This window comes from Etheostoma cragini, chromosome 15 (genome assembly GCF_013103735.1).
Source record: "Etheostoma cragini isolate CJK2018 chromosome 15, CSU_Ecrag_1.0, whole genome shotgun sequence".
In the NCBI taxonomy this organism is placed as follows: domain Eukaryota; kingdom Metazoa; phylum Chordata; class Actinopteri; order Perciformes; family Percidae; genus Etheostoma; species Etheostoma cragini.
The window spans coordinates 3,531,372-3,558,864 of NC_048421.1; the positions used below are offsets into that span (position 1 = coordinate 3,531,372).

Sequence of the window (27,493 nt, forward strand, 5' to 3'; positions counted from 1 at the left end):
AAATCATGAGGTTGTAAGACATTATGCATTGTTACACATAAAACTACCCAATGATATTTGCCCATTAATGGAAAAACTATAACAATAAAGTGATAATATATTAGTATAATACTCACAGGGGCCATTTTAGCCTCAAGTATTTCTTTTTTTAAACTTTTGATACCTAAAGTACATTTCGCGGATATTACTTGCATATGTTTTCATGAGTAACATAATGCTGGACTTAAGTAGTAATAACAAAAATAATCCACTGCAAGAAAAAGTCCTGCATGCACAATGTAACTTAATTAATAGTGTTATTAGCAGGGTGTACTTCATCATATAGTATAAATCATAAAAATACTCATTTTAGACTTGCTCCTTTTACAGTGTTACATTGTTAACACATTGAAAGGTAAACACCTATTGCCATAATTTGCATTTTTAAATTAAATACTTATGTTGAAGTAACTGATGGTGTTTTAAATGCAAATTTATAATCTGCTGATTAACTAGTACCATCTATAGCTGTCAGATAAAAACAGTGGAGGAAAAGTATGTGCTCCTAAAATATAGTGTGGAAGTGTGTCAAGTAGCATAACATGTAAATAAAGTACCTTATTATTGTACTTTTGTACAGTACCTGAGTAAATGTAGCCAGATGATTTCCACCACTGATTGTTACTGTTATTACTAGGCTATTATTTGGCTGAGGAAGAGAAACGTGGAGCGCCACTGTACCGTGCAGATTGATTGCCGACAGAACCGGTTTCCGGACAATCCCGAACACTTACGAAGACAGCCACCCCTCTTCTTCCCTTCCACCCATAGACTGTATGCTTCCACCCCATGTTCCACCCTCCCTCCTCCCTTTCACGCCTAATGTTGCTGTACCTCCAACCCTCCCCCCTGTATCAGAGGAGTAGAAACAACAAGCGCCATTTTGTTTAGCGGACAGACCGTCAGAAACAGGAGGAGATAACTGAGAGACGAGCGACTCCGGTAACCGACGGCAGCTAAACCGGGAACCACCGGAGGAGGAAAGAGTGGCGAAACCCTCCGTGTAATCAAGACAGAGAAGGCAACACCAAAAAGATACGACGTCAGTGGAGAGGAAACCGAATCGGTGATATATGTATGCGTGAGAAGGAAATACTCCGAAAAATCCAAGGAAGGGGGTGTTTTGCGGAGCGGAGACAGAGAGGAGAGGCGGAAGAGGGCTACATATTATCATAACGAGGAAAAACCTACGAAAAAGGGAAAGCATCAATATGAAAAATCATTATGTGTCCCTCGCGGAGGAAGGAAAGAGTCCGCATAGACAATTATATAAATAAATTGCTGCCGGGCAGAAGGGAAAGGTGGAAAGAAAGACGGGTTTAAAGAGAAGGGTAAAATTGCCAGGATCAACACGAAGGGGGGCATTCTCCATCACAAAGAGTCAATGAGAGGATTTTGTCAGCCCAAAATATTTTAGGGGGGTGGGTGTCAACATTAGTGTGCCGATCTGAAATAGCCATAATTTCTTAGCGAGCTACCGTCATTTTTTAAATCACATTTTTGCCTGTCGCCGTCGCTGTGCTCCGGATTTTGGTTAACCTCTTTCTTCTTTTTACTTGCATGGCCAAGACAACATATAAGCAGTACATTACATGTATATTTTTTGGGAATATGTTTAATTCTTTTCATTATCTGAGATTTAAAGTGCTTAGACCAAGCGAAAACCGGAGGAGGAACCTCTTGTGGAGCACAAGATAAGTAACCCCACAGATAGTCCTCTGCAAAATAAAACTAATTGGCTCAATCTGACTGCCCACTGATTAGCAATTAGTGCTGTGATTGCCCTCAAGAACTGTAAAAGAAATAAAGTCTGCATTAGAATCAACCGCACACGAGCAGGGATTTTCGACAAGATTTTCCATTTTCAACCTTTGCCATCCCTGCTGCCTGCAATAGGCACGATCGCGCTAAAGGGTTGCAACAACCAAATGTGCAATACGAGTCTGTTTTTTCCCCCCGACCCAGTGCCTTGCATGGTCAAACACTAAGTGCACATTTTAGTCAGCATGCACATGCTTAATAAAAGTCATGCATGGATTTTTACATTCGCAATATATTTCCCTGTTATCTGAGTGAGTGTGAGACTCCAGTGTTTTCATCTTTCTGCAGGACTGTTCTATTTATTCAGTTACTGTTAAGCCAATGCAAGTTTTTTTTCTCTCCTAGTATTGCACTTGAGAGTAGCCTACCACTTACGCTTTAATTGTATTTGAGAACTACTGCTGGTGTCCCACACCGGTTGACTGCCTTTTTGGTTTGGAAACGTAAAGGAATCAGCGGCAGCAGTGAGATGTGTGGTCAGATGAGAGAAATGGTAAATGCAACCGAGGATCTGAAAACTGTTGCATGAGAGAACGGCCTCCACAAGTTAACACAGGGATACTCTTGGTTTGTATTTTTGGGTCATAATTATCATTTCCGTGCCCTAACCGAGACTCTCCGCTGGGCCGGTTCAGACCTGAAATACAGGATTTCTCCGCCGACTATGGCGGACAGGACTGAGTGCAGCACGGAGGACGGATCTTGGGACAATTTTTGTGTCGCAGAAGAGGCTACATGAGGTTGTCAGAGGGCCGCACGCTTGCCTTTTTTGCCGACTCCACCTTCCCACCTCCTCCTGTTCAAATCTGTGAAGAAACAAAATCTCCGAGAGGGGAGGGGGACTGATATCTGCAGAGAGGAATAAACCGACAGGGAGAACTGTGAGGGAAAGAGTTCAACATTGCTCTCTTCTCCCCTACCGTCCCCCAAGCGGTGGGGGAACGATCAGAAGCGTTTCTTAAAGGGATAAGGAGAAGCAAATAAAGGAAATACGTTTGCCCTCCGTGGATCTACAGCATTTTTTTTTAATTCGTCAAAAATATGGCCGATAATGTCCTGGAGTCCGGCCCGCCTTCAGCCAAGAGGCCCAAGCTGTCCTCTCCAGCTCTCTCGGTGTCTGCTAGTGATGGAAATGGTAAATATATTGCATGCATTACTTAGCTGGAGATAAAACATAAACTAGCTTTGACTGTTGGTGTATGAATTACTGCTCAGTCTTGGAGGTCCCCGTAGAATTGCACAGCAACTTAGTTGATCTCACACAGCTGCTCCATAACTAAGGCTTTTAAACATGAATGCACTTGTAGCTTGATGTAAAAAGGGATAGTCTGAGATTTTATATTGCTAAAGAGTAAACGTGATGTAGTGCTGGCGGCAGGAGCAACTTTCCTGCAGGGATGTTTTGATGTTAGCCTCAACAGGCTAACTATAAGAGCCACCTCTAAACAATGGAAGAGTCGAGTCACCCCACTTTGCTTCAAGTTATCGTGCTAGTTTAAAAGTGAACTAATTAAAATGACAGGAGCAGATACACATTAAACAACCGGCTTTTATACTCCGTGAACTTAGAGACTAAGTACCGTTTCCTTGCAGCTTCAGGAGAAAGTAACGGTAACGAAGCGAGCTAGCTAACTAGCTAACGTTGGAGATAACCACCGGCTCAGCTGAGCTCGTTAGCTGGCTAGCAAAGAAATAAGTGATCGTTAACTTACTAAACCTTATTGGGCACAAAAGAAACATTTTTTGTGGTTACTAACCCTTTCTGTAGTTGCAGTATAAACGATTGGGGGCCATGAATTTCATGTGGTTCACGCGTTGTTTTTTAATGAACTATTTTCGAATCAGCTAGCTATTGTTCGACACTTCATTAAAGTTGAGCAAAGCATTGTTGCCCAACCGAAGATGTATCTGTGTGTCTATTTTGACGGTGTTGCAGCGTTTAAATTAAAGGGTAAAATCGTCCACTGTCTCTGAAACATCTTTTCGTGTATTTTTTTGTTTAAAGGCTTTTAGTTTCTCAATTGTGCTACCGACGAAGCACATTCTTGTTCCCCCTCCATTGTTTGACTCGGCACGGTGACACCGCGCTGCACTTTACTTTTTTCAAAGGGATTCAACACTTATCCCGAGCAGGTCCCTTTAATTCATTTAAACTCGATAGTGAATTAAACTTATATTGCAAAGGAATTCATTTACACATATTGATCTGGAAGCTATGAACTCTTGGCATCACCTACACTGTTCTAACGAGACAGAGAACCATAATGATTTAGTTAATAGTTGAATGTTTTACCACTACGAATTAAACTATGTATAGCTTTAAGGTATTTCTTATAATATACTGTATGTCAACTATGCAAAGGTTGGTGGCAACACCCACCAGCCCTCATCCTGTGCCAGAAAAAAAGTTAATGTTAATTTCAAGCTTGATGCATGTTTAATTTATAACAGTATCTGGGTTCGTAATGCAGTGAGTAGTCTCATGCAGGATTTCAATCGCTGGCACACTATATCTACACAGTAGCTTCTATTTTTCAGGAGATTCAATAGAGATGTTGACATGGCCAGAAGCCATCATAAATACAATCAAATGTGCAGTTTATGGGGCCATCTGAAGGGACAACTTAGTTTGTGGCCTTTAGAGTAGAGAAATCACTGCCTTTTAGGTTTTAACTGGGATAAAAGGTCTACTTGAGGAAAATATTGCAAGTTTTCTAATATTTCAATATATTTGCATCCTTCGCAGTGGATATGACTTCTTAAACTTTTTCTGTTTCATGCTCTTGCACCACAACTGTAGATCCAATGCACACACCTACCTACGTACTGTAGTGTTTACTCCTGCGGCTTCTCACCCTGACCTTACTGCATTCACTCTCCATGTTTGGCATCCCATCAAACCACAAACTGATGCCCAGGAGAGAAATCCAGGCTTTGAGAGGCAGCTACTGCTTCACTGGCTGTCCAGCTATGGGCTCTAGATTAATGTTTGATTGTTTTCAAACTAATGTTTGTAACATTGTACCACACTTAAATTGTATTAGTCCTGAAAAATTGTGGCTGAATGTAGTGCAATTTCTGAATTTCTTGATTTGTGAAGCTCATTTTATATTTGTGGGTGGTAAAATATTTTTCTTTTCTTTTTGTGACTAGATTTTGGTTCACTCTTTGACCTGGAACATGACCTCCCAGATGAGCTCATCAGTTCCTCTGACCTTGGGCTAACAAACGGAGGGGATGTTAGCCAACTCCATACCAGCCTTGGTGGACTTGGAGGAGGGCTCGGTTTGGGAGGCCAAGATGCAGCGGCAAAACACAAACAGCTATCTGAGCTCTTGCGCGCTGGAGCTCCAGCACAGCAGGGTGGCCCTACATCCAACAGCACATCATCTGGGGCTTCCATGGGGATGATGGGGAGTGTCAGTGTCTCCCCTGGTGGACCACAAGGCATGCCCCCCCAGGGCCAGCAGCAGCAACCTGGTTTAATGCAGCAGGTTGGGATGGTTGGTGGTGTTGCAGCGATGAGCCGGGCAGCTGCAATGATGGGTGTCCAGAAGGCTAACACTGGACAGCAGCAGCAAGGCCTGATGGGCGGGCAGGTGATGAATGGCTCACCAAGAATGGGTTACCCTGGCAGTGCAGGCATGGGTAACAACAGTAATCTGTTGGCGGAAACCCTACAGCAGCAAGGCAGTCAGCAAATGGGACCCGGGGGTCAGGCAGGGATGAGACCACAGCAACCCGGTGCACTAAACAAGGTAAGCACACCCAACCCAGCAGGGCCAGTATATTGCTGTGTATTTGCACTTTCATCTTATTCCCATATTATAAAAAGTGAGATTTCTTCTCTCTATATATATATCTATCTATCTATCTATCTATCTATCTATCTATCTATCTATCTCGGCCATCATATATGTGTGATGTGTGTGTGTGAGTTCAAAAATGCTAAAAAATAGTGGAAATTCACTTGAGCTTGTTTTGATTAAAAAGTATTTTCAGACCCGATTGATGCTGCAGAATATAGTAGATCTGTAGTAGTTGCTCATGTGAGAGTGCTGAAGACCAGTTCTTCAGAGCACATGCAGGAGAAAGTGTGGTTATGTGCAGGACTCACAGCTACATCACTTTTCGCTCTGTGGTATTAATGGTTCACTTCTTTGCTTGTCAATAGGCCAAAGGACAGTTTTGATTGAAGATGTGAAGACAGTACTGCACTTTAATTGTTAGCATAACTAGCCGCATAACTCTTATTGCCAGTGGTGGTGCACCAGCAAATACAGGATTTTAAGTTTAGATTTAGTAATGTCCTGAAAGTAAAATATGCATTAGTGAAGTGTATGTGTTCAAGTTCAATGCAGAGGAAATTGTTTAGGTTTAGCGGAGTTATTTTCTCAGATGTAGGGATGAATGGTTTCATTAGGCTCAGTTAAGTCACAAAGCAACAATTAACAATTAATTTGAAATTTTTGCTGTGCGGCTGTTAAAATTAAGGACAAAAAACTAAAGTTGATTCGTTCGTATGTAATTTTTCAACTCAAAAAATGTTCTTAAATGTTTGAACATCTGTTGATTGGCTGCTTAAGTCATGATTTTTATGTCATGAAAAGTATTATAATTATATTTCTAAACTATTTTCTTCCCTCTTGTCTCCATACTTCTCTCATCCTATCGCTTTCTCATTTCCTTTTTTTGCCTCTAGATGAATATGATGGCCAATGCGGGCCCCTATGGTGGTCCGTATGGCCAGTCTGGCCAGGGGCTGCCAGGAGCAGGGCCGGGCCCACAGCTCCAGAATAAGGCAGGTCTGCCCAACAATATGGCCAACCAGTTTAACATGGACAAGAAGGCACCACCGATTCAAGGCATGCCTGGGATGGTAAGATTATTTTTTTTTCCGACTAGCTGGATATACTGTACAGTAGAGTTAACTCTCTTAGATGGTCTAAAGTAGAGCATCATTCCTTTTTACTTTCTCAGTGGAACCAGAACACAGTTTAACTTTTGGTGTAGCATATTATGGTCAGAACTGTGTCTCAAATGCATTTTGTGTGAGAGTCTTCCATTTTATTGTAGTTTTCCCATTTGAATGTCCAGTCCAGTTTCTGGTTAAAGGATAAGTCTGGCTACCTTCAGCCACAAGCCCAAAACCAACAATGAATGGAGCCCGACTATATTTGTAACTTTTCATGCTTTTCATGTGTTGATAAGGTTCAAAACCCCACCCACTTCACACACACACACACGTACACAGTGATTGGCCATGTGTGCGGGTAAAAAAACAGGTAGGATATGAACTTTTTGCTGAAGCTTTTTTAGCTTTTGAATTTGGGTGTGGCCATTTTGCCTAAAGATTTGATCTGACGAGAAGTCATTCATCCAAGTTTGTTTCGAGCATAACCCTGCCTTTAGGAAGACATAAACACTGCAGAAAAACCTTTATCCACAAGTTTTGGCATGGGGTCTTATTGGAAATCAAGGTCCAGGTGAAACTGTTGCACTTAAATTATCTTTATCTCCAACTGTGTAATATACTATACTTCTCCGTGACTGTTTTGTCCCTTGATCACCTCCCATCTAAGTCATGGACCACGTTGGGCCCTTGAGCGCGTGTCGAAATCCACTTTTGTTAGTTTGACGGCGGTGTATGGTTTTAAAAGGATTGTCCTTAGTATCTTCATTAATGTAAACAGCGTGGAAAATAAGTATTTTAACACCCTGCTATTTTGCAAGTTCTCCCACTTAGAAATCATGGAGGGGTCTAAGTTTGTCATCGTAGGTGCATGTCCACTGTGAGAGACATAATCTAAAACTATTTTATTTGTATCATAGAGCAGCAAATAAGTATTTGAACAACTGTCTATCAGCTACAATTCTGAGCCTCAAAGACCGGTTAAATGTCTGCCTTCAAAATGTCCACCTCCACTCCATTTATTATCCTAAATTAGATGTACCTGTTTGAGGTAGTTGGCTGCTTAAAGACACCTATACACCCCATTCAATCAGAAAGAATCCAACTACTAACATGGCCAAGACCAAAGAGCTGTCCAAAGACACTAGAGACAAAATTGTATACCTCAACAAGACTGGAAAGGAATACAGGGAAATTGCCAAGCTGTTTGGTGAAAAAAGGTCCACTGTTGGAGCAATTATTAGGAAGTGGAAGAAGCTAAACATGACTGTCAATCTCCCTCGGACTGGAGCTCCATGCAAGATCTCGTCTCTAGGGGTCTCAATGATCCTAAGAAAGGTGAGAAATCAGCCCAGAACTACACGGGAGGAGCTGGTCAATGACCTGAAAAGAGCTGGGACCACCATTTCCAGGGTTACTGTTGGTAAAACACTAAGACGTCATGGTTTGAAATCATGCATGGCACGGAATGTGCCCCTGCTTAAACCAGCACATGTCAAGGCCCGTCTTAAGTTTGCCAATGACCATTTGGATGATCCAGAGGAGTCATGTGAGAAAGTCATGTGGTCAGATGAGACCAAAATAAAACTTTTTGGTCATAATTCCACTAACCGTGTTTGGAGGAAGAAGAATGATGAGTACCATCCCAAGAACACCATCCCTACTGTGAAACATGGGGGTGGTAGCATCATGCTTTGGAGGGGGGGTTTCTGCACATGGGACAGGGCGACTGCACTGTATTAAGGAGAGGATGACCGGGGCCATGTATTGCGAGATTTTGGGCAACAAGCTCCTTCCCTCAGTTAGAGCATTGAAGATGGGTCGAGGCTGGGTCTTCCAACATGACAATGACCCGAAGCACACAGCCAGGATAACCAAGGAGTGGCTCAGGAAGAAGCATATCAACGTTATGGCGTGGCCTAGCCAGTCTCCAGACCTAAACCCAATAGAGAATCTTTGGAGGGAGCTCAAACTCTGTTTCTCAGCGACAGCCCAGAAACCTGACTGATCTAGAGAAGATCTGTGTGGAGGAGTGGGCCAAAATCCCTTCTGCAGTGAGTGCAAACCTGGTGAAAAACTACAGGAAATGTTTGTCCTCTGTGATTGCAAACAGAGGCAACTGTACCAAATATTAACATTGATTTTCTCAGGTGTTCAAATACCTATTTGCAGCTGTAGCATACAAATAAATAGTTTAAAAAATCATACATTGTGATTTCTGGATTCTTTTTTTATTCTTTTTAGATTATGTCTCTCACAGTCGACATGCACCTACGATGACTATTTCAGACCCCTCCATGATTTCTAAGTGGGAGAACTTGCAAAATAGCAGGGTGTTCAAATAATAATTTTCCTCACTGTAGATGTGTTCTGGGCGTTGCATGCATAAACCAGAGTGCCATCTCCCCTTCCCTTTAAAAGCCAGGCGCGTTTGTACCTTGGCTCATTGCTATTATGATGATCTATTTAATTGTGTGTGTGGCATAGTGTGCATACACTGTGCGCGAGCCTAGGCACTTTTTTATTTTACTAATGCACTGTTAAAATTCAATGAAATGCTGCACTATTGACTTTAAACCAGGTTTTCGTTGGTCAATGGTGTGATCACTTTCTGCTGCCGCAAGATTAGCCTGGAAATCCAGAAAGATTAAGATACTAAATTATTTTACACATGTTGTGGACAAACTCACTAGTTGTCTCAAAGGGGAATTAGCCCAGGCTCAGTCCTTAGGTGAATAGTAGAATGATAATTGACATGGTTGACTTCAATTGGATTTTAATGAAGAGGCAGCTCAAATTACCATTATAGTAATCTTCCATACTTCAGAGAAATTAATCTGTTTTGAAGTAAGATTAACCAAAAGCCCCAGAACTTCCCTGTCAGATTGCAGTGATTCACTAAAAGATCTTGACCTCTCGATACATTCACATACAGTTCACAGACTTGAACAAAGTGTCTCAAGCCGTCGCAGCCTACAAATCATATCCAACAGCCTGAAGAGAAAATCGTAGTTGTACAGATCCTTGCAAAAATCATACTATAATAATTATTAACTGTAATGTTCCGTTACAGGCTAGCATTACCTTTTCTAATACTTATTTGTCTGTAAATTAACGCAAGCTTTATTTAGTTTTTTTTAACAAAAAACGGTCTTTTTCTGTTTTTAATTACACTATTGCTGAAACTGTCTTCTTCCGTCATCATTCAGAGCATTTTGGAGTGTTTTAACTCAACTATTCTCAGGTATTCATTTACGAAAGACATGGCCTTTGCTGCATTAATAAAAACGTTTAACGTGGTCTTTTGACAGTTTATGTCTCATCATTTTTTTTAACATTTAACACCTCATGGTCAGACTAGTAATTTTGAAGTTGGAAAAACTGTAATGCATGCAACCGTGTTGGAATCCTTTTTTTCGGATGCCGGACAATGAAATCTTGGAAAGATTGATCATTGAATTGATTAGTGTGTTGGTGAGCTGTTTCCAAATTGGTCATTGCAAGTGTTTTCATAACGCCTGATTATTGCAGTCTTGTAAATACTCGTAACACTCATCTATGGTCTCTTTCTCTCTCCTTTTTGTCTCTCAGGCCTCTCAGCAGCAGCAGCCCGGAGCAGTTGGTGGTGTATCTGTCAGCGGAGCAACAGCGGTGGGTGGCGCCCAGGTTGGGCTTAATGCCGTAGGGGCAGGTCCCGGCACAGCGCCGCCTACCGCAGACCCCGAGAAACGGAAGCTGATTCAACAGCAACTGGTCCTTTTACTCCACGCGCACAAGTGCCAGCGGAGGGAGCAGGCCAACGGGGAAGTGCGGCAGTGCAACCTACCCCACTGCCGCACCATGAAGAACGTGCTCAACCACATGACTCATTGCCAGGCTGGCAAGTCCTGCCAGGGTGAGTCAGTTGAATTATGTTGATTGCTGGTTTTATTGTGTGTAGTTTATATCATAAACACCAGGCAGTGTTTAAAGTTGTAATGTCTTCATTTTGCTTGTTCTAGTATGTTCATAGGCCACTTGGTTTACCTTTGTATCATTATGAGCTCTTCTACTGTACTTTTTCCTTTCTCCATCTCCTTCTCTTATCTGAATGTAGTTTTATTGTACTGAATGACTCATACAATAACTTTCATAGACGCTGGCTTCTGTCCCCTGTGACTCCTGACAGTTTTCCCCTTTCAAATATTCATCTCCCTCCTTCTCTCTTTTCCTTCCCGTTCCTTAAACATATCTCCTTTTCTGTCTGTTTTCCTGCAGTGGCACACTGTGCCTCATCCAGACAGATCATCTCACATTGGAAGAATTGCACACGACATGACTGTCCTGTATGCCTGCCACTGAAAAATGCTGGAGACAGGAGGAATCAGCAGTGTGAGTGTTTCTAATTGTTTCTGATTTTGTGTGTGTGTGTGTGTGTGTGTGTACACACAAATACTCATCCTCTTACCTCTTTCCATCTCCCTTCAATCCCCCCACTTTTCGTTCTGTTGACAGCTCTTGTTAACAGTGCAGGAGTGGGTTTGGTGAGCGCTTTAGGGTCAGGGGTGCCTGGTGGACAGTCCAACACTCCAAACCTAAACCCTCCCAACCAGATTGACCCCAGCTCCATAGAGAGGGCCTACGCTGCACTAGGCCTCACTTACCAGGGCAACCAGATACTACAGCAAGCCAACATGCCAAACCAGGGATTGCAGGGGCAGCCTGGGATGAGGACTCTAAACACCATGGGTTAGTTTGATTCCTGGACCAGACCCATTTCAAACTCTGACCAACTGTAAAGTTTTGTGACCGCATCCTACACGGTTGTGCCAATATTACAGTAAGATGATATAGCTTTAGATATATTAACCCCCTTACAAATACTCAAACCCGCCTCTGCTGTAGTTCCCGCAAGAGTAGAGGTCTTCCTCACCACATTTTGCATTGATGACACACATAGCAGACTCACAAAACAAAACAACACCTATAATGATAACTATACCAGATGCTTTGAGATTACACCCATTTCATTGCACAAATATTGTTTATTTCCTAATTAAACTCATATCCTTCATACCATATAACTACTACTCTATAACTCTTTCCAGGTGGAAACTCTATGGGAGTGAATGGTGGAGTTGGAGTGCAATCCCCCAACCAGCAGTCCAGCCTACTGCCAAACGCCTTGTTGCATAGCAGCATGAATGCACAAAGGTAGGGCTACTTTCCAATGGCCGGGCTGCTGTCCTATAACTGACTTTAAGAAAGTCAAAATTAGTTATTTATTTAATGAAGTATCACTCTTTCCTTCACCTCTTGTCTGTCATTTCCCCCAGTTTGATGAGTGATGGTGTGGGGAACTTGGGCTCGATGCCCACCGCAACTCCTCCTTCTGCTGCAGGCATGAGGAAGTCCTGGCATGAAGACATTACGCAGGACCTCCGCAACCACCTTGTCCACAAGCTGTGAGTCTGCTGTGTCTTGCAAGTGCCCCCAAGAAATCTCACTATGGCTGGAAGATAAAGAAATAAACCAATTTGAATAATGCATTAGATTGAACTTTGTTGTCATTAAACAAAGTACAAGTACTGAGACAACAAGATGCAGTATAGCATCTAAACAGACGTGCAACAACAGTTATGTGAAGACTAATGTAAATATGTATGTACAGAATAAAATATATAATAGAATGTGGAATAAACAATGAGTGGTATGAATACATACTGTACATGCCGTATGAGTTCTATTAACAGCATGCAATGCATGCAGTAGTTACCGCAGGCGGTGCAGGTATAAGTACAAATATATGTAGTGCAGGTATAATTATAATAAATGCTAATTGTGACAAATTATTTACAGAATTAACCTCTAGGTAAAGGTATGATATCAGATCGATCCAATATGTAGTGTAGACAGACAGTGGTATCAGACAATTTAAGGGTGCCTCTTTCCTTCCTCAAGTTAATTGTATCTGTGTGTCCTTCTTGTTTGTGCATGTGTGAGAGTAGTGTGCAGGCAATCTTCCCCACTCCTGATCCGGCGGCCCTGAAGGATCGGCGGATGGAAAATCTAGTGGCTTACGCTCGAAAAGTAGAGGGGGACATGTACGAGTCGGCCAACAGTAGGGTAAGAAACGACCATCAGTTTCCAGTTAAGGAATGAGGAAATAATAGTATTTATTTAATGCACTGTTGCGATGTATTCTGTAAAACCCACTCTCCCTCGTGACTAGGCGGAGTACTACCATCTGCTGGCAGAGAAGATCTACAAGATCCAAAAGGAGCTGGAGGAAAAGAGAAGGACACGACTTCAGAAGCAGGGCATGATGCCTGGCCAGCCTGGCATAGCCTCCCCAGGCCTCCCGCAGGTGCCTCCCATCATGGGGCAGCCGCCCATGGCCCCTGGTCAACCCCCGAGTAAGTAGACATACTGTTTTTTTACCTCACTCACAAACTTCTATATGTACGCATTACTGGTGTTCAGCGATCCTGAAGACGAGATCTGATTCCTGTAACTCTTATCACCCTATCAGATGGTCCTCACGCTGATCCGTCCATGGTCCGACCAGCTGGACCCAATCAGATGGTCAACCGAATGCAGAACCCACCAGGTAATTGTCTCACTAGTGTAAATGACATTATTACAAAGGCAGCCAGGCTTACAGAAATGTATTTTAAATAATTAGGCCGTATCGAGGAATAATACATATGAGAATTCTTAATAGTGTATCTGACTGCCTATGGGTTGCAGAAGAGTAGGCTTATAACCAACCATAGGTAATAAATGAGTAAATATTTATTTCTCACTTTATAATGGTATCTCGCCGTGCAAATGGTTTTGCTTTTGAAGTATCTGCAGATTTCTGCTGCCACACCAATACAAATACAGAGGTGAATTGAACTTTGTTGGTGGGCTTTCACAGCTTTGAAAAGGGTAGAAGTTAATGAAAAGTGTTTGACTAAACTCAATCACAATATTTAGGGTGAAAGTAAATCTTATCAGGTAAAATCCTGTCCAACGTTACTGTATGCAGTTGCATTTTACAAAGTCACCTAACTTTACTTAAATCAAACATTTTCGTTCTGCTGTGTTGAATAAAAAATGCTACCAAACTTTACTCCTTAGACGCTATATTGTCATGACTATCTGTTCAGCAGGCTTGCTGGTTTTCTCCATTTTGAGTTGGCAAAGAGTATAATAGCCTAGTAAGTTTACTGATAAAGAAACAGGACATGCAATTGGTCAGACTGACCCCTCACGGGAGTACAAAGTACATCCTGTTGTGCTTGTACACTGAATTGTCACAAAATTCCTCTAGATCATTACCAATCAAATATTGCAAACAAGTAACAGCCCGAGCATGAACACACTTGGGGTGTTGGTGTTCTCCTTACCTCTGATTTTGACATTCCTCATTTCTGTCCTCTTTCACTTCTAGGAATGAACCAGTTTGGTCAGATGGGGATGCCGTCGATGGGTCAGAGGTCTCCTCTTCCTCTGAATGCTCCAATGAACCAGGTTTGCATCACTGTCACCATCTCCAACAAAGATTTATCTGATTTTAGATTTACTTGTGATTTCATTAAATTCATACAACCCCAAGTTATATGAATTTAATGAAATCACAAATGATTTTCCAAAATTAATTCTCAGCCCTCATAAAGGTTATGACAATGCTGTTTTTCTAACTTAAGCACTGTGAGTATCTCAGCTGTGATTGGTACATGAAAAGTAAAGAAATGAACACCAGAACTACAGTTATATTCAAGTTTACATTTGCATTTAAAAAAATCCTCTAAAGGCCATGCAACAGTAAATTTGATACTTGCATACTTTTTTTGACATCTTTATATGACTGTTGGCTGAAATGTTGCCTTATTCAACACTTCACACACCTCTTTCGTTTCCAGATGGGTATGGGAGCAACAAGGATGGGTCAACCCAATGCTACACAGTTACAGAACCAGTACCTCCCTCCAGGCCAGTTTCCTGGGTCCAGTCCTGGACTTGGTTCTGGTCCTGTTGTTATGAACCAGCCAGGAACACAGACTGCTGTGCCACAGGTAAGGGTTATGTGACAGAGTGTCAGTAGCTTGTGACATAAAGATGACTTTAATTGTAAAGGGGAACCATTTTTTGCAAAATTTAAACAAAATTCAAACATATCTGTAGTTGGCAGTCGGAAACTTGCTGAATGAATGCAAATATAGGCATCACCTCTCAGAGCAGCATTGTGGGAATTGATGGATAGTGACAAATACTGTATAAATAACTAATCTTACTTATTATGAAACTAAGTCTTCTGGCACATTATTCTTGACCGCTGTGAGAGATGGATCACATTTCTTCATTGGCTCTATCTGGAAGATGTAAGACTAATCATTTCAATTGTTGGCAATCTTCCCAATTTAACTAATTCACTTTATAGGTTTCAAAGAGACTGGAAAAAAATGTTGAGACTCAGGAGTTTTAGAGTTGTGAACCTGGTAAAACCCTTTGCTATAATGAGTCAGACCCATGTTGTTCATTGTTTTTATTACACTCTAAAGATTTCTAACCTCCGTGTCCTCTCGTCTGTAGCAGAACCAGATGTCAACGCCACCTTCCCTCCCAGTCGGCAGCCCTGCAGCACAGTCTGCCTCTTCGGCTCCAGGCTCCGCAGCCTCTGTAGGCTCCATGGGGTCTGGCAGTGCCAGTAGAGCTGGGCCTTTGCCCAACATGCCTCCATCCTCCACCCCCACCCAGGCTAACTCATATCCTCACTGCCCTCCCGTCCGAACAAACTCCCCCTCACCGGCACGCAGCTTAACGCCTCAACCGCATCAAACACCCCCCACGTTACCTCGTTCTCAGACCCCACAGCCACAGACTCCCGGCACACCCCAGCTGCCCTCTCCACAGCACCCCCATCAGCAGCAGCAACAGCAACAGCAGCAGCTGCAGCAGCAACAACAACAGCAGCAGCAGCAGCAACAACAACAACAGCAGCAGCAACTGCAGCAGCAGCAGCAGCAGCAACTGCAGCAGCAACTGCAGCATCAGCAACATCAGCAGCAGCAACAACATCAGCAGCAGCAACAACAACAACAACAGCAGCAGCAGCAGCAACAACAGCAGCAGCAGCAACAACAGCAGCAGCAGCAGCAGCAGCAGCAGCAACAACAGCAGCAACATCAACATCAGCAGCAGCAGCAACAACAACAACAACAGCATCAACAGCAACACGCTTCGCAACAGCAGCAGCCATCGGGGCAGGCAGTAAACTCGGAGAAGGCCAACCAGATTCCACAGCAGACTCTTGGGGGTGTGGCTTCCTCAGGCCCCCAAGCAGGTCCACTTTCTTCGGTGCCTACCCAGAATGCTCAAGTGCCAATGCAGCAGCCGCAGACCCCAGTGAGTAGATCACACTGCTTTCCCTGCTTTGTCCACTCGTGTTTGTTTTCCCAACACAGACGAGTAGCTTGGGGTCCTTGATCCCCGTTACACTTACATACAGGTCCAGATGTTCTCTAACTTAATCGGCTTTAAACTACTTCAGTTTCTTTTGACAAACTTTTTTTTTCTTTCTTTCACAAAACAGTGGTTTTGAATGTGTACTTTTTTTATTCTAACTTGCCATTTCTAAATCTCACAATCTCTGTCTTTTTGCTGCAGGTATCCATAAAGCCTTCCCTGACAGGTGATGGTCAGGTGTCCTCTCCCAGCTCAGTCAGCAGCAGTGCAGATCCCAACTCCCAGCTCACCCAGGTGGACGGCCCTGCTCCCAGCCAGGAAGATGTCAAAATGGAGGTGAAGAAGCAGGAGGAAGAGGACGACGAAGGGGCTGACACCGAAGGAGAGGGCAAGGGAAAGATGGGCAAGGGTCAGCATGACGTGAAGACAGAGGAGAAACCAGAGGTAAGAACGTCCATGTCGACTTACTGACACTCTTCTGTGGATGTCTGAAAATCCTGTAAAAGTGTTGAAATGTCTAAAAATGGTGTGATCTAGATTCAGGCCTTATGGCTTTGGCTATTTGAGGTTTTAAATGCAGATGTATAAGAATCAGATTGACAAGGAATTCCTTTGGAAACTTGAATTTTCCTCTCAGGTAAAGAAAGAGAAGCCGTCAGGAGATGGGTGTAAAGGCGAGCCCATGGATACATCTTCATTCTCAGCGTCATCGTCGGTAGCAACAGGTGAAGACAAGAAGCCGGAGGTGAAGAAAGAGCCCAAAGAGGAAGAGGAGGGGTCAGGGTCAACAGCCAACAGCAGCTCTCCAGCCAGCGCTCAGAGCAAGAAGAAAAGTAAGTTTGGGACTTCACTCTGTCATTCATTTTACAACTACCATTACATGCACATTAGTTTTGCATTGCCAAAGATATCTCCACAGCGCTGCGGCGTGAGGTCCGGCTCCTCTACACATACGTTGCAGGATTGGCAAAAAAAAACGATCTGGATTGTTTGCATTCGTTAAAAAGATCACAGTCGTCTTGGGTGGCGCTTAAGTCTCTCTGCAAAAATGGTCTCAGCAATCAGAATTAGAATCAGAAATACTTTATTGATCCCCGAAGGTAAACTCTGTGTTGCAGCTGCACAAAGTAGAAATATCAGCGTAGAAAAATAAATAAATAAATATAAGCAATGTAGATATGTATGGTATTTACATAATTAAAGGAATGTTATGATACAGTATTTACATAATTAACTTAATTAAGGAGTTGCAATGGTGAATAATAATAATAATAATAATGATAATGATGGTGGTAGCAGTTGAGCATTGCACACATTTCAGCCCAGTGTTATTGCACAACACAGATAATATTGTCCAGTTTAAACCTCTCTAAGTGTGTGTGTGTGTCTGTCAGACACTTAGATTGAAGAGTTATAAAGTTTGATGGCCACAGGCAGGAATGACTTCCTGTGGTGCATTTTGGTAAAATGAGTCGATCACTGAAAGTGCTCCTGTGATTGAGCAGCAAGCCATGAAGGGACTATATATAATATAAAATGAAGTTTACTGTTCACACAATACAGTAATATGAGCATTTTAAATTAGCTGGTGGTATTTGGTTAAACATAATTTGCCTCTACCAGTGTATCGCCCTGTTGGATGTTAATTTGTCCCCAGCAATCCTGGCACACAATCGGTCCCAAAACATCCCAGTTATTAAACACTGTAATCTTAAACATATTCTCTGTAAATCTTTTTAATCATTCCCCAAAGAACCAAGCACGCCTTCCTTCTTGCACGCCTCTAATTTTCTTCAAAAGTTGTAGCTTGCTAGCTCGAAGTTTGTTGTTGTTAAGAGCATCAACTTAATACTTTTAGACTTTGTAATGTGGGCTGTGGCTGTTGCTAAATGCTTTACATGATGGAGGCAGAGGTGACACCTCTTTGCAACTTCTTCTTCCTTTCGCTTCATCTCTAAATCCGTCACGGGGGCTCAGTGGTTAGCACTGTTGGTCGCAGGGCGCTTGCAGCTGCCCACTGCTCCTACGTAGGCGGATAGGAAGGATTTTCTGTGAATGACAATAAAGGCACTTTTTCAACTTTTAAATCTCTTTTTGCTTGCTTGTTTTTCCTCCCTCCATCTTTCCCAGTCTTTAAGCCGGAGGAGCTGCGTCAGGCTCTAATGCCCACCCTGGAAGCTTTGTACCGGCAGGACCCTGAGTCCCTTCCCTTCCGTCAGCCGGTGGACCCCCAGTTACTGGGAATACCCGTACGTATTCGAACTAGTAACAAAACTAACCTGGTAAGGGACTGCACTGGCTGCCATTTTGCTTCAACTCCTCTGAAAACGTAGCTTTTTTTTTGTTTGTTTTCCTTTTTCATCTTCAATATCTTTTTCTACTTTTTATCATAGTTGTCATATTTTCTGAATTTGTTTTAGATCTGCTTCCAGTTTCTTTAATCTTTTAGTTGATTTTTCTCCCATAGCATGTCTGAAGTTAAGAAAATGAGATTTAAGTGTGTGTCTGTACCTGTGTGTTGTTTGTGAGTGTGCTCTCTTTTTTTTAACTTCTTGTCATTTGTAAATTTAAGCAATGACTTATGAACATTTGCCTTTACTTTGATGGAACTGTAGTGAAAGGCAAAAAGTAAACAATACATGTAAATCAGATAAAACATATTTAAAGTTAATACAAATTGTCATTGAAATTTAGGTTTCTGTGTTGACAGCTGTTGATGTAATTTTAATTGATTTGATTAGTGATTTAACCCCCCCTTAAATATAATAACCCCAAAAAAGTTACAATATTACATGACCTAAGCATTCATCAGAGTATTCTGCTTAATTAATGAATAGCTGTTTGTCTTTCATAGCACTCCAAACACAATAATGGAGACACGCCATCACTATTTATTTTAATAAGCTAAGTCCCGAGGCAGGACATAATTTGCTTCAAGCTCCAACAACAGTTCATGAGCAAATTGCTTTCATTTATCATTTTAATTTGTTTGACTTTTGACATCAAGTTTTAGATTTTAATTTGAATCATGATTTTTGTAGTTTTCATCCCAGTGTTCCATTGCTAGCTTTCTAGTTCAGTTCCTCACCAGTAGTAGTGTGTTGTGTTCAAGTTGGCGATGTGTAGAGGTGGGACAATACCTCTTAAATTCATTGCATCCAAATTAGGGGAAAAGAAAACTTGATTCAGTGTAAGACTCCGTATGTACTTACATACTGGTAAAAATCGTTGTTGTATTGAAAACCGAGTGACAGTGTCCGTCCTCCCACTGCCTCATGCAATATAAAGTTTAAGTATAAATGCCATTTTTAGAGCCGTGATGAGCGAGCACCAGGCTTTTGGCTCACCTCTCTGCAGGAGCCTCGACAAGTGATGCAACTTTTCCACTGTTGTGCAATTATATAACGCCATTTTCAGATAAACATTCAACGACTTGTTGAAAATGTAAGTTGCTCACAAACGGTAGGATTTCTAAACACTGCAGTGTCGTGATATACATTTGGCTGTAGGCTGACATTTTAATATGCGTCACTTGTTTGTTCATGTGAGTGGTTCCATTCAGACACGAGGGTCTGTTTCCTAACTGTTGTTGCCATGGTGACACCGAGATGGACCCTGCTCTCGCACGTCTCCAAATTTGTTGTATTTTGTTGGTTGAATTTCCAAAGTCTTTCTTTTTCTCGCCCTCGACGCTTCTTCTTGTTCATATAGTGTTTTAAACTAAGATACACATTTTATTGATCCCCAGCAGGGAAGTTCTGTTGTTGAAGCAGGAAAACGGAAACACAGATAATACTGATAAGTATAGAAAGTAACAGCTATAAATAATAAAAAGGAACTAAAATAGAAAATATTTAAAGAGCTTTTGGAGACAGATGATATGACCATGAATCAGTGATGCTGTATGTCGTACAACCCAGCAGTACATAGAATATCAATAAATCATATAGGATAGGATAAAACTATATTTAACAAGACTATATCAGTCTTGTATCAGATAACGGTACCATGAGGTGTGTATATAATCAGTTCAGCAGAGAGAAAATGGGAGAGGTGAGTCTTCTGTGCAGAGAAATGATTCACACTGCTGTTGTGCAGCCTGATAGAAGCTGGTACAAAGGAGCGCCTGAACCTCTCAGTTTTACACTTAGGTGTGATGATCTGCGGGCTGAAGGAGCTTATATATGCAGTTTTTATATATATATATATATATATATATATATATATATATGTGTGTGTGTGTAGATATTAAATTAAATTAGTATGTATTAGTTTAAGAAGAAGCGGAGGGCACAGGAGGGGAAAAAGAAAAACAACTTGGAGACTCATCCGTCCGCCTTACATTTGCCTCCTCCAGCACCGTTGGCTTTAACTCTGTCATCATATTGCCACTCATGCTGCTGGCGTTGTTAATGCCAACCACTTTGTTGCCAAAAACAGTGAATCTCTATCTGCCTGTTGCTGTTGCCACTGCTGTTCTTCTTGGTTTTGCACCCTCGTTGCTTTCTGGGCCTGAAAAGCTTTGTTTGCTTTCAGACTTCAGCAGAGAAACATTCTCTTCAGCTGTTGGACAGTGTTTTGAGCACTGTGTGGCACAATAAGCTACTTTCTAAGACAAATTGAAATATACTGATTTTCACAATGCTTTGCTTCAGTTGCAAAAGGATATGTAAAATGCAGTCTCATCTGTAGCTATTTATTTTTAAAATTTTGAGCGGCAGAGGATCGGACAGACTTGTGGCGGTCGCCTGGTCCCTGTTTGCGGTACAGATATAGACTTGACTTCTGAATGTAGGGTGCAAAGCAGAGAGCTGTAGGGCAGAAGTTGTCATGTTTCTCTGTTTGCACACGAACCTTCTCCTCTGCAGCGCTCAACAACCTTGTCCCCCTGCACCCTCTTCTCTCCCTACTCTGGTCCCGCCTGGTCGACTTGGACACCTTCATCACACCGCACCTGATGACCCCAACAATGATGATGGTGATACTCTTCTTCCCCATCTCTCTCACCCTGGTCCCTCGGACTCCCAAACCTTCCGAATATCTCACCTTTCCCAACTTTACCTCGATCTGCGACTCTATTCCGGATGGCGCTCCTCCGTAATCAGGACTACTTTGACATCGTAAAGAACCCCATGGATCTGTCGACCATCAAGCGGAAACTGGACACGGGACAGTACCAAGAGCCTTGGCAGTACGTCGAGGATATCTGGCTGATGTTCAACAATGCCTGGCTGTACAACCGCAAGACGTCCCGTGTCTACAAGTACTGCTCCAAGCTGGCTGAGGTGTTTGAGTCTGAGATCGATCCCGTCATGCAGGGCCTGGGATACTGTTGTGGGAGGAAGGTGAGTGTGTGTTTTTGTTTTTATAAACGCATGTGGTCCCAGAGGAGGAATGGTTTCTCTAATGTGGACATTTTGCTTTTATTTTACTAAATTTATGGTCAGGATTGGGTTTTAAAGCAATAGTTTTGTAGTGACATTTGGGGGAATATGCATGTTTTCTTTGTATCCAAGCAACTGGCTGTAGTCTAATATGAAACAGACACTTGGAGAGGGGTATTGATCTTCTCATCTACGTAACACTCCGCTAGAAAGTAGTTCCCAAAATATCGGAACTATAATAAGAGGTTAGATTAGGGTAAGGTTTAGGCTATGTGTGACCACATTAGTGAGTCCCACTAGTCCTACTAACTTGCAAGTGTGTTTTGAGCTATGAGTTTGTTGTAGTGTTGAGTGTGTTGTTGTGGTTCAGAGTACTGTACGCTTGTGTGAGGAGTGTATTTATGAGACGTTTTTTTTCTTCCAGATAACAGGTCTACAAACAACTTCTTTTTTTTGTCTTTCTTGTTGCAGTATGAGTTTTCACCCCAAACTCTATGCTGCTATGGAAAACAGTTATGCACCATCCAACGTGACGCTGCTTATTTTAGCTACCAGAACAGGTAAGGGCTTTCGATACATTGGAACACACACAGATAGCCTTCAGAATGTATTATCGACATTTAGACATTTTGCTGTGAAAACGCAGCCAAGGAGATCAGCTTACAGTATGTTTCTTGTTGTATTTTGCACATTGATTATATTTTCTACATGCAATCAGTGCAATCACAGATGAGTTTTAATTTGGCTTCCAATGGTTACAATGGCAACATTTTCCATCTTCATAGTTCGTTTTTAATTTCCATTATGTGGTCATTCATAAAGTGGGCTCCTGTCTTCTTCAGTAATTCTGTATTTGTTGCACCATTGTTTCCCAATGAGGAAATTCACATGCACAACACATGACTGCTTGTGTTTTTCTGATAAACTCGCGTAGATGAATAGAGGGCGGGGGGGATCCATTCTCACCACAAGAAGAAAGGTTCCCACTTTTTAAATGAACTAAAAGGATGATGGGTCTCTTGTTGCTTTGCCATTTATTTTTTTTCTTCATCCACCCTATCATGTTCAGAGACTCGTATCCTCACCCCCCTCCTTCACAGCTCCTAGTGGTCTCTCATGTTGCTGTAATGTTGTTGTTGTTTACCACTGGACGTCTGACGCTAATCTTTGCTTTGCCTTGGCTCTCTGTCCTCTGTTGGTTGTTGTTCACATCCTGTCCGTCCCACCCTCTCCCTCTCTGTCCCCTCTATTGTCCTCGTCTGACCTGTAACGATTTATTTCACGCTTTTTTAAATATTCATTTTGACTTCCCTTCCCCATCTCCGTCCCCCCCTTTCCCTTCTCCCCTTCTCTCCCTCCTTTTAACGCTTGTGATGTCTGCATTGGCCTGTTTTGGTGTGACCAATCATCCACTCCAAAATTTATGCGTAAAATCAAAACACCTGCCCACACAAAAACCCTGCATCACGATTGGCTGCTTCCTCCTGGCGACGACCTACCTTGCCCTCTGCCTCCTCCTGTGTGTGCGCCCCCTGGCCTGTCCTGCCCTGCTCTGATTGGCGGCTGCTTCTTCGTGCCCTCTCTGTGATTGGCTGTGCTGATGACGAACGGTGTAGTTCACCAAAATATGGGCTTCTTGCTGACAGGTACCACTTCTGTGAGAAGTGTTTCAACGAAATCCAGGGCGAGAGTATTTCCTTGGGGGACGACCCCTTGCAGCCTCAGACGTGAGTACCATCAAAATCCTGCCTTCCTCTCACACACAGCAGACAACAGCTCTCTCTCTCCCCCCCCATAAAAACTGAGAGGTTCTCAAGTAATGCTTGTCCAGACGAGCAGTTGTGCAACTCTGGTATTAGAAGCATCAAAGTTTGAAGGTGCCAGGTGTTAAAAACTTTTACATAATGTTTTTGAATATCTAACCCCCAAACTCTTAAAGACCACACAAGCAGTAATTTAGGGTTAAGATAAGATGAACCTATATTGATCCGGCATACAAGGACCGCAATAGTACAGATAAATGAGAAAGTAAAAGAGATAAATTATAAGACTTATATGAAAAAAACTAAAATAATAATGAAGTAGAAAATGCAACATTTACAAGAGCTTTTGGAGACAAAAATAGCTAAAGTGACAGAGGTTAGGGTGTAAACCTTTTTATTTCCCCTTAAGTACTTTTAGGGTAAGAGAAATCATCTTATTCCACAGTGATTGACTGACAGTGTCACATATATATTTGGTAGCAGCTTATTCCAGTCAGTCGTTGAAGCTATATGGTGCTTACACTGAGTGACATATTCAAACCCGAGGCTTGTTTTTTAATGGCTGTAGACATCTTGTGCATAATTTCTCCAACGCCTTACATGTTTGGGAACTTTTGGGATCTTTGCTAGAATTCTAAAGTAAAGTTCTGTTGAGCTGCAACTGTTTAGTTGAATTAATTAGCAACTATTTTGATAACGGGTTAAGTCATTTCTTTTTTTAACTAAAAGTGCCAAACCTTCCCTCGTTCCAACTTCTCTTGAGTGAATCTTAAGATGTGCTGCTTTATGTGTTCTCTCGATGTAAATTAAATGTCTTTCTACTGTTGGTTGGACAAAATAAGACATTTGATGACATCACTTCGTGCTCTGTGAAAGTGGACATTTTTAACTATTTTTGTAACTTTTGATAGTCCAGACCGGTTGAACGTTAATGACAATAACCAATGGCTGGCACCTTTAGTTTTGACTGGAGATTGCCATTTGGTTGAAATGTTTAAGATAAATCTAAAACAAGATATTCAAAAAAGGTTTTTATACCTAAAGTCCTCTTTTCGTAATGGGTGATTTCATCTTTGTCATATATCATGTAAGTTTAATTATTTCAGTATTTCACATCACCATCATATAGTAGCAATGTTATATTTAAAACTCTTACCTCTGACAAGTTTATTTCTCTTATCATAGATGTGGGATAAATAATCAGTATAAGAAGGCGTAGTGCCAAAATATTTAGCTTTTGGGCACATTATGGCTTTCTATACACATTTTTATGAATTGAAGATATTGGATTCTGCATGCAGCCCGGGGTCATAAAGCTTCAGTAACTTTTTATTTAAGAAAAACTGAGTATATCCTGGCAGTACTATATATCTGTGATAGTCTGATCAATCTGAACAAATCACGATCCTCTACCTTCTCCTGGCACTCCTAGTGGCATAAGGAAAACAACCAATCTGAGCAAAGGATTCTCTAACGCAGTGTCAATGACTGCTCCTGAACCGCTGTTAAACTGTACAACTAAGCAGCGCTCGTCAAACATGAATCAGGATTATGTTAGTGCATAGCCTATTTCAAGCTTTAAATGTCTTAGTGTACCTGTTGTAATATGAGAATGTTTGTTTTAACCTGTGCAGTGATTTTAGCGCAACTCTTTTCAAAATGGCTGCCGGGTCACAAACTTTCTCATTTCGCAGCTAAGCACAAGTACACTAAAATATGTATTGGTTCATATTTCATGAGTGCTGCTTAGTTTGACAGTTTGCGGCAGTTCATAAGAAGTCATTAATGCTGCGTAAGAGACTACTTGGCTCTGATTGGTTGCTAATCTTCAGGCGCGATGGAATCTTGCAGATGCCATTAGGAGCACTAGGAGGTGGCAGAGGAATGTGATGTGATTTTATTTTTTGGCAGATAATCTTTTTCTTGTGCTATAGTCAGGATTTAGTGAAAGTTTCACAAATATGATATAAAATAAACAATTTTTATAAAAGTTACCTACTGCAGCTTTAAGAGGAGTACCTTTTGTCTGTTACAGTGGTTTATTTTCTGACTTGTTTTTTATTTTTTTCCCACAGGTCCATCAACAAAGAACAGTTCCAACGGAAGAAGAACGACACACTTGACCCTGAGTTGTATGTCTGCTTCTTACCTCATTGACTTTCTCTATAAATATTTTGCACCACCTCTGTGTCGCTGGAATATAAATGATTTTATGTATTTAGTTAAAATTGCATCTTGCTTTTAGATAAAAAACAACAACATTTGAGCCATTTGAATTAGGTTATGTTTCAAATAAATAATTGTCTTTTTTTTGCCTCCTCTCTTCTCAGACTTGTGGAATGTGGAGACTGCGGTCGTAAAATGCACCAGATCTGTGTCCTGCATCATGATACCATATGGCCTTCGGGGTGAGCCCGCTATCACACACACTCTGCACTTTCTGTTACATGGCTGGGTCTGGGGGGAAAAGTGTCCTTTTGCATTCATTGAAAAGCTTTAAAATAATCCAAAACATCGATGAATGTGCTGGAAAACAATGAAGTCCTAACACACATGAATACACATTTTCATGTAGATGTGCTGTGTTAAGATAATTGTTTAGAAAGATCAAAGTTTCAACAAATTGATGTGCAGCTTGGACAAAGTGTTGAAACTGAGAATATGTATGAGACCTGATCAGGACAGAACATGTCAACAGACATTCATGCAAACAAAGTTCTGCAGCTCGAGTGTAGAGTAAGTCTCTCATTCCCTAAAATTGGATCTCCCTTCATGTGTGGTCCGTTTTGTAATTAAAAGATGTAAGCAATTACAAACTAATTAAAGCTGTTTAAAGGAAGGCAGACTGACATGAAAGAAGGATGTCTTCTTTTGATTAAAGCCACTTAATCATTCTCATTGGTGTTGATTGTGACAGGGCTGAATGTAACCTGCAAATTTAACAATTTACTGTTCACTTCCTCCCCAACCACAGCTTTGTATGCGACAACTGCCTCAAAAAGGCCAATAAGACACGGAAAGAGAACAAATATGCATCCAAAAGTAAGTGTATTTATGCTGAGCTACAGTTTAATTCCATGTCTTGTGTTTGTCCTGTCTGTCACTGTGTTCTTCCTTTTACTATCAACATATAAAACAAGCTCTTTACTTTCTAGTGGATAGTTACCAGTCATTCCACTCCCTAATATTTTTTTAAGGTTTTTTTGGGGATCAGAATTAGTCATTAGGATTTGTGCTTTTGACTGAAATGTATTTATTTATTAAATGTAATGCTTAAACATTTTGGGATATACATTTACTAGATTTGGGTGAGATGATTGCATGTCTTGACGTCACCGTGAGTTTGCAAGGCAACCGGCAGAGACTTCATGAAGTTCCTAAAAAAAAAAAAAAAAAACGGCCAGGCACATTAACTTTGTAAAACCATAACCATGTGGTTTTTACACTTCAGTTTTTGTACAGATTAAACAAACAAGATGCAACAATACATTATTAGTGTGCTTTAAATATGCTGGTAGATTTTCTTCCCTTTGGACCGAAATGTTGATCTATTTCTTTAAACTTTAGCTGCAGCACTTGTGTGGAACTCTATTTAAGGGCGGATGAGGAAAATGGCCTGTTAAATGTTTGTAGTCAGATGCGAGAGCTGTCTCCACTGTAAAAAGAAAAGAAAAAAACTTTATAGAAGTCCAGGCAGAGGTTGATAATGGTGATAAAATGGCTATAGCTAGATGTTAGCATAGATGCATACAGTAAATATCACTCACATCTGTCTTTTCCAAACTTTCTTTGCATTTACCCTCTCTTTATCCTTCATCCTGTCTTTTGCAGGACTTCCTCAGACCAAGTTGGGGTGCTATTTGGAGACACGAGTGAATGATTACATCAAGCGGCACAATCTCCCTGAAGCTGGCGATGTCACCATTCGTGTGGTGCATGTCTCAGACAAGGTGGTTGAGGTCAAGCCGGGCATGAAATCCAGGTTAGAGAGTGTGTGTGTGTGTGTGTGAGACATATTTAGGTTGATGGCTTTTAGTTCCAACAATATATATATTTTTTACAGAAATAAAGTAAAGTCAGTGTGTTGCCTATGTAGTAAGTAAAAGTAAAATATATGTTTTATCAGTGCCAATTCATAGTCC

The 27,493-nt window shown here is 41.5% G+C and overlaps 1 protein-coding gene across 15 annotated transcripts in view; it reads left to right on the forward strand.

Annotated features, from left to right (window-relative positions):
- The first annotated feature begins 839 nt into the window (after window positions 1-839).
- Window positions 840-27,493, forward strand: part of ep300b (E1A binding protein p300 b) — a 34,026-nt gene continuing 7,372 nt past the window's right edge. For 5 of the 15 annotated variants that reach the window (XM_034894269.1, XM_034894264.1, XM_034894274.1 and 2 more), the window contains exons 1-24: window positions 841-2,995; window positions 5,014-5,618; window positions 6,563-6,739; window positions 10,364-10,667; window positions 11,030-11,143; window positions 11,267-11,500; window positions 11,860-11,965; window positions 12,088-12,216; window positions 12,739-12,877; window positions 12,984-13,167; window positions 13,284-13,361; window positions 14,190-14,269; window positions 14,662-14,814; window positions 15,332-16,144; window positions 16,406-16,648; window positions 16,842-17,037; window positions 18,335-18,486; window positions 21,310-21,549; window positions 22,060-22,148; window positions 23,205-23,315; window positions 25,427-25,483; window positions 25,682-25,759; window positions 26,326-26,393; window positions 27,183-27,333. In XM_034894269.1, coding sequence (XP_034750160.1) covers window positions 2,902-2,995; window positions 5,014-5,618; window positions 6,563-6,739; window positions 10,364-10,667; window positions 11,030-11,143; window positions 11,267-11,500; window positions 11,860-11,965; window positions 12,088-12,216; window positions 12,739-12,877; window positions 12,984-13,167; window positions 13,284-13,361; window positions 14,190-14,269; window positions 14,662-14,814; window positions 15,332-16,144; window positions 16,406-16,648; window positions 16,842-17,037; window positions 18,335-18,486; window positions 21,310-21,549; window positions 22,060-22,148; window positions 23,205-23,315; window positions 25,427-25,483; window positions 25,682-25,759; window positions 26,326-26,393; window positions 27,183-27,333 — 4,595 coding nt within the window. In that variant the 5' untranslated portion in view covers window positions 841-2,901. Of the gene's footprint in view, window positions 2,996-5,013; window positions 5,619-6,562; window positions 6,740-10,363; window positions 10,668-11,029; window positions 11,144-11,266; window positions 11,501-11,859; window positions 11,966-12,087; window positions 12,217-12,738; window positions 12,878-12,983; window positions 13,168-13,283; window positions 13,362-14,189; window positions 14,270-14,661; window positions 14,815-15,331; window positions 16,145-16,405; window positions 16,649-16,841; window positions 17,038-18,334; window positions 18,487-21,309; window positions 21,550-22,059; window positions 22,149-23,204; window positions 23,316-25,426; window positions 25,484-25,681; window positions 25,760-26,325; window positions 26,394-27,182; window positions 27,334-27,493 lie in introns of all 15 variants that reach the window. The other 10 variants (XM_034894279.1, XM_034894278.1, XM_034894265.1 and 7 more) reach the window with 9 other exon arrangements.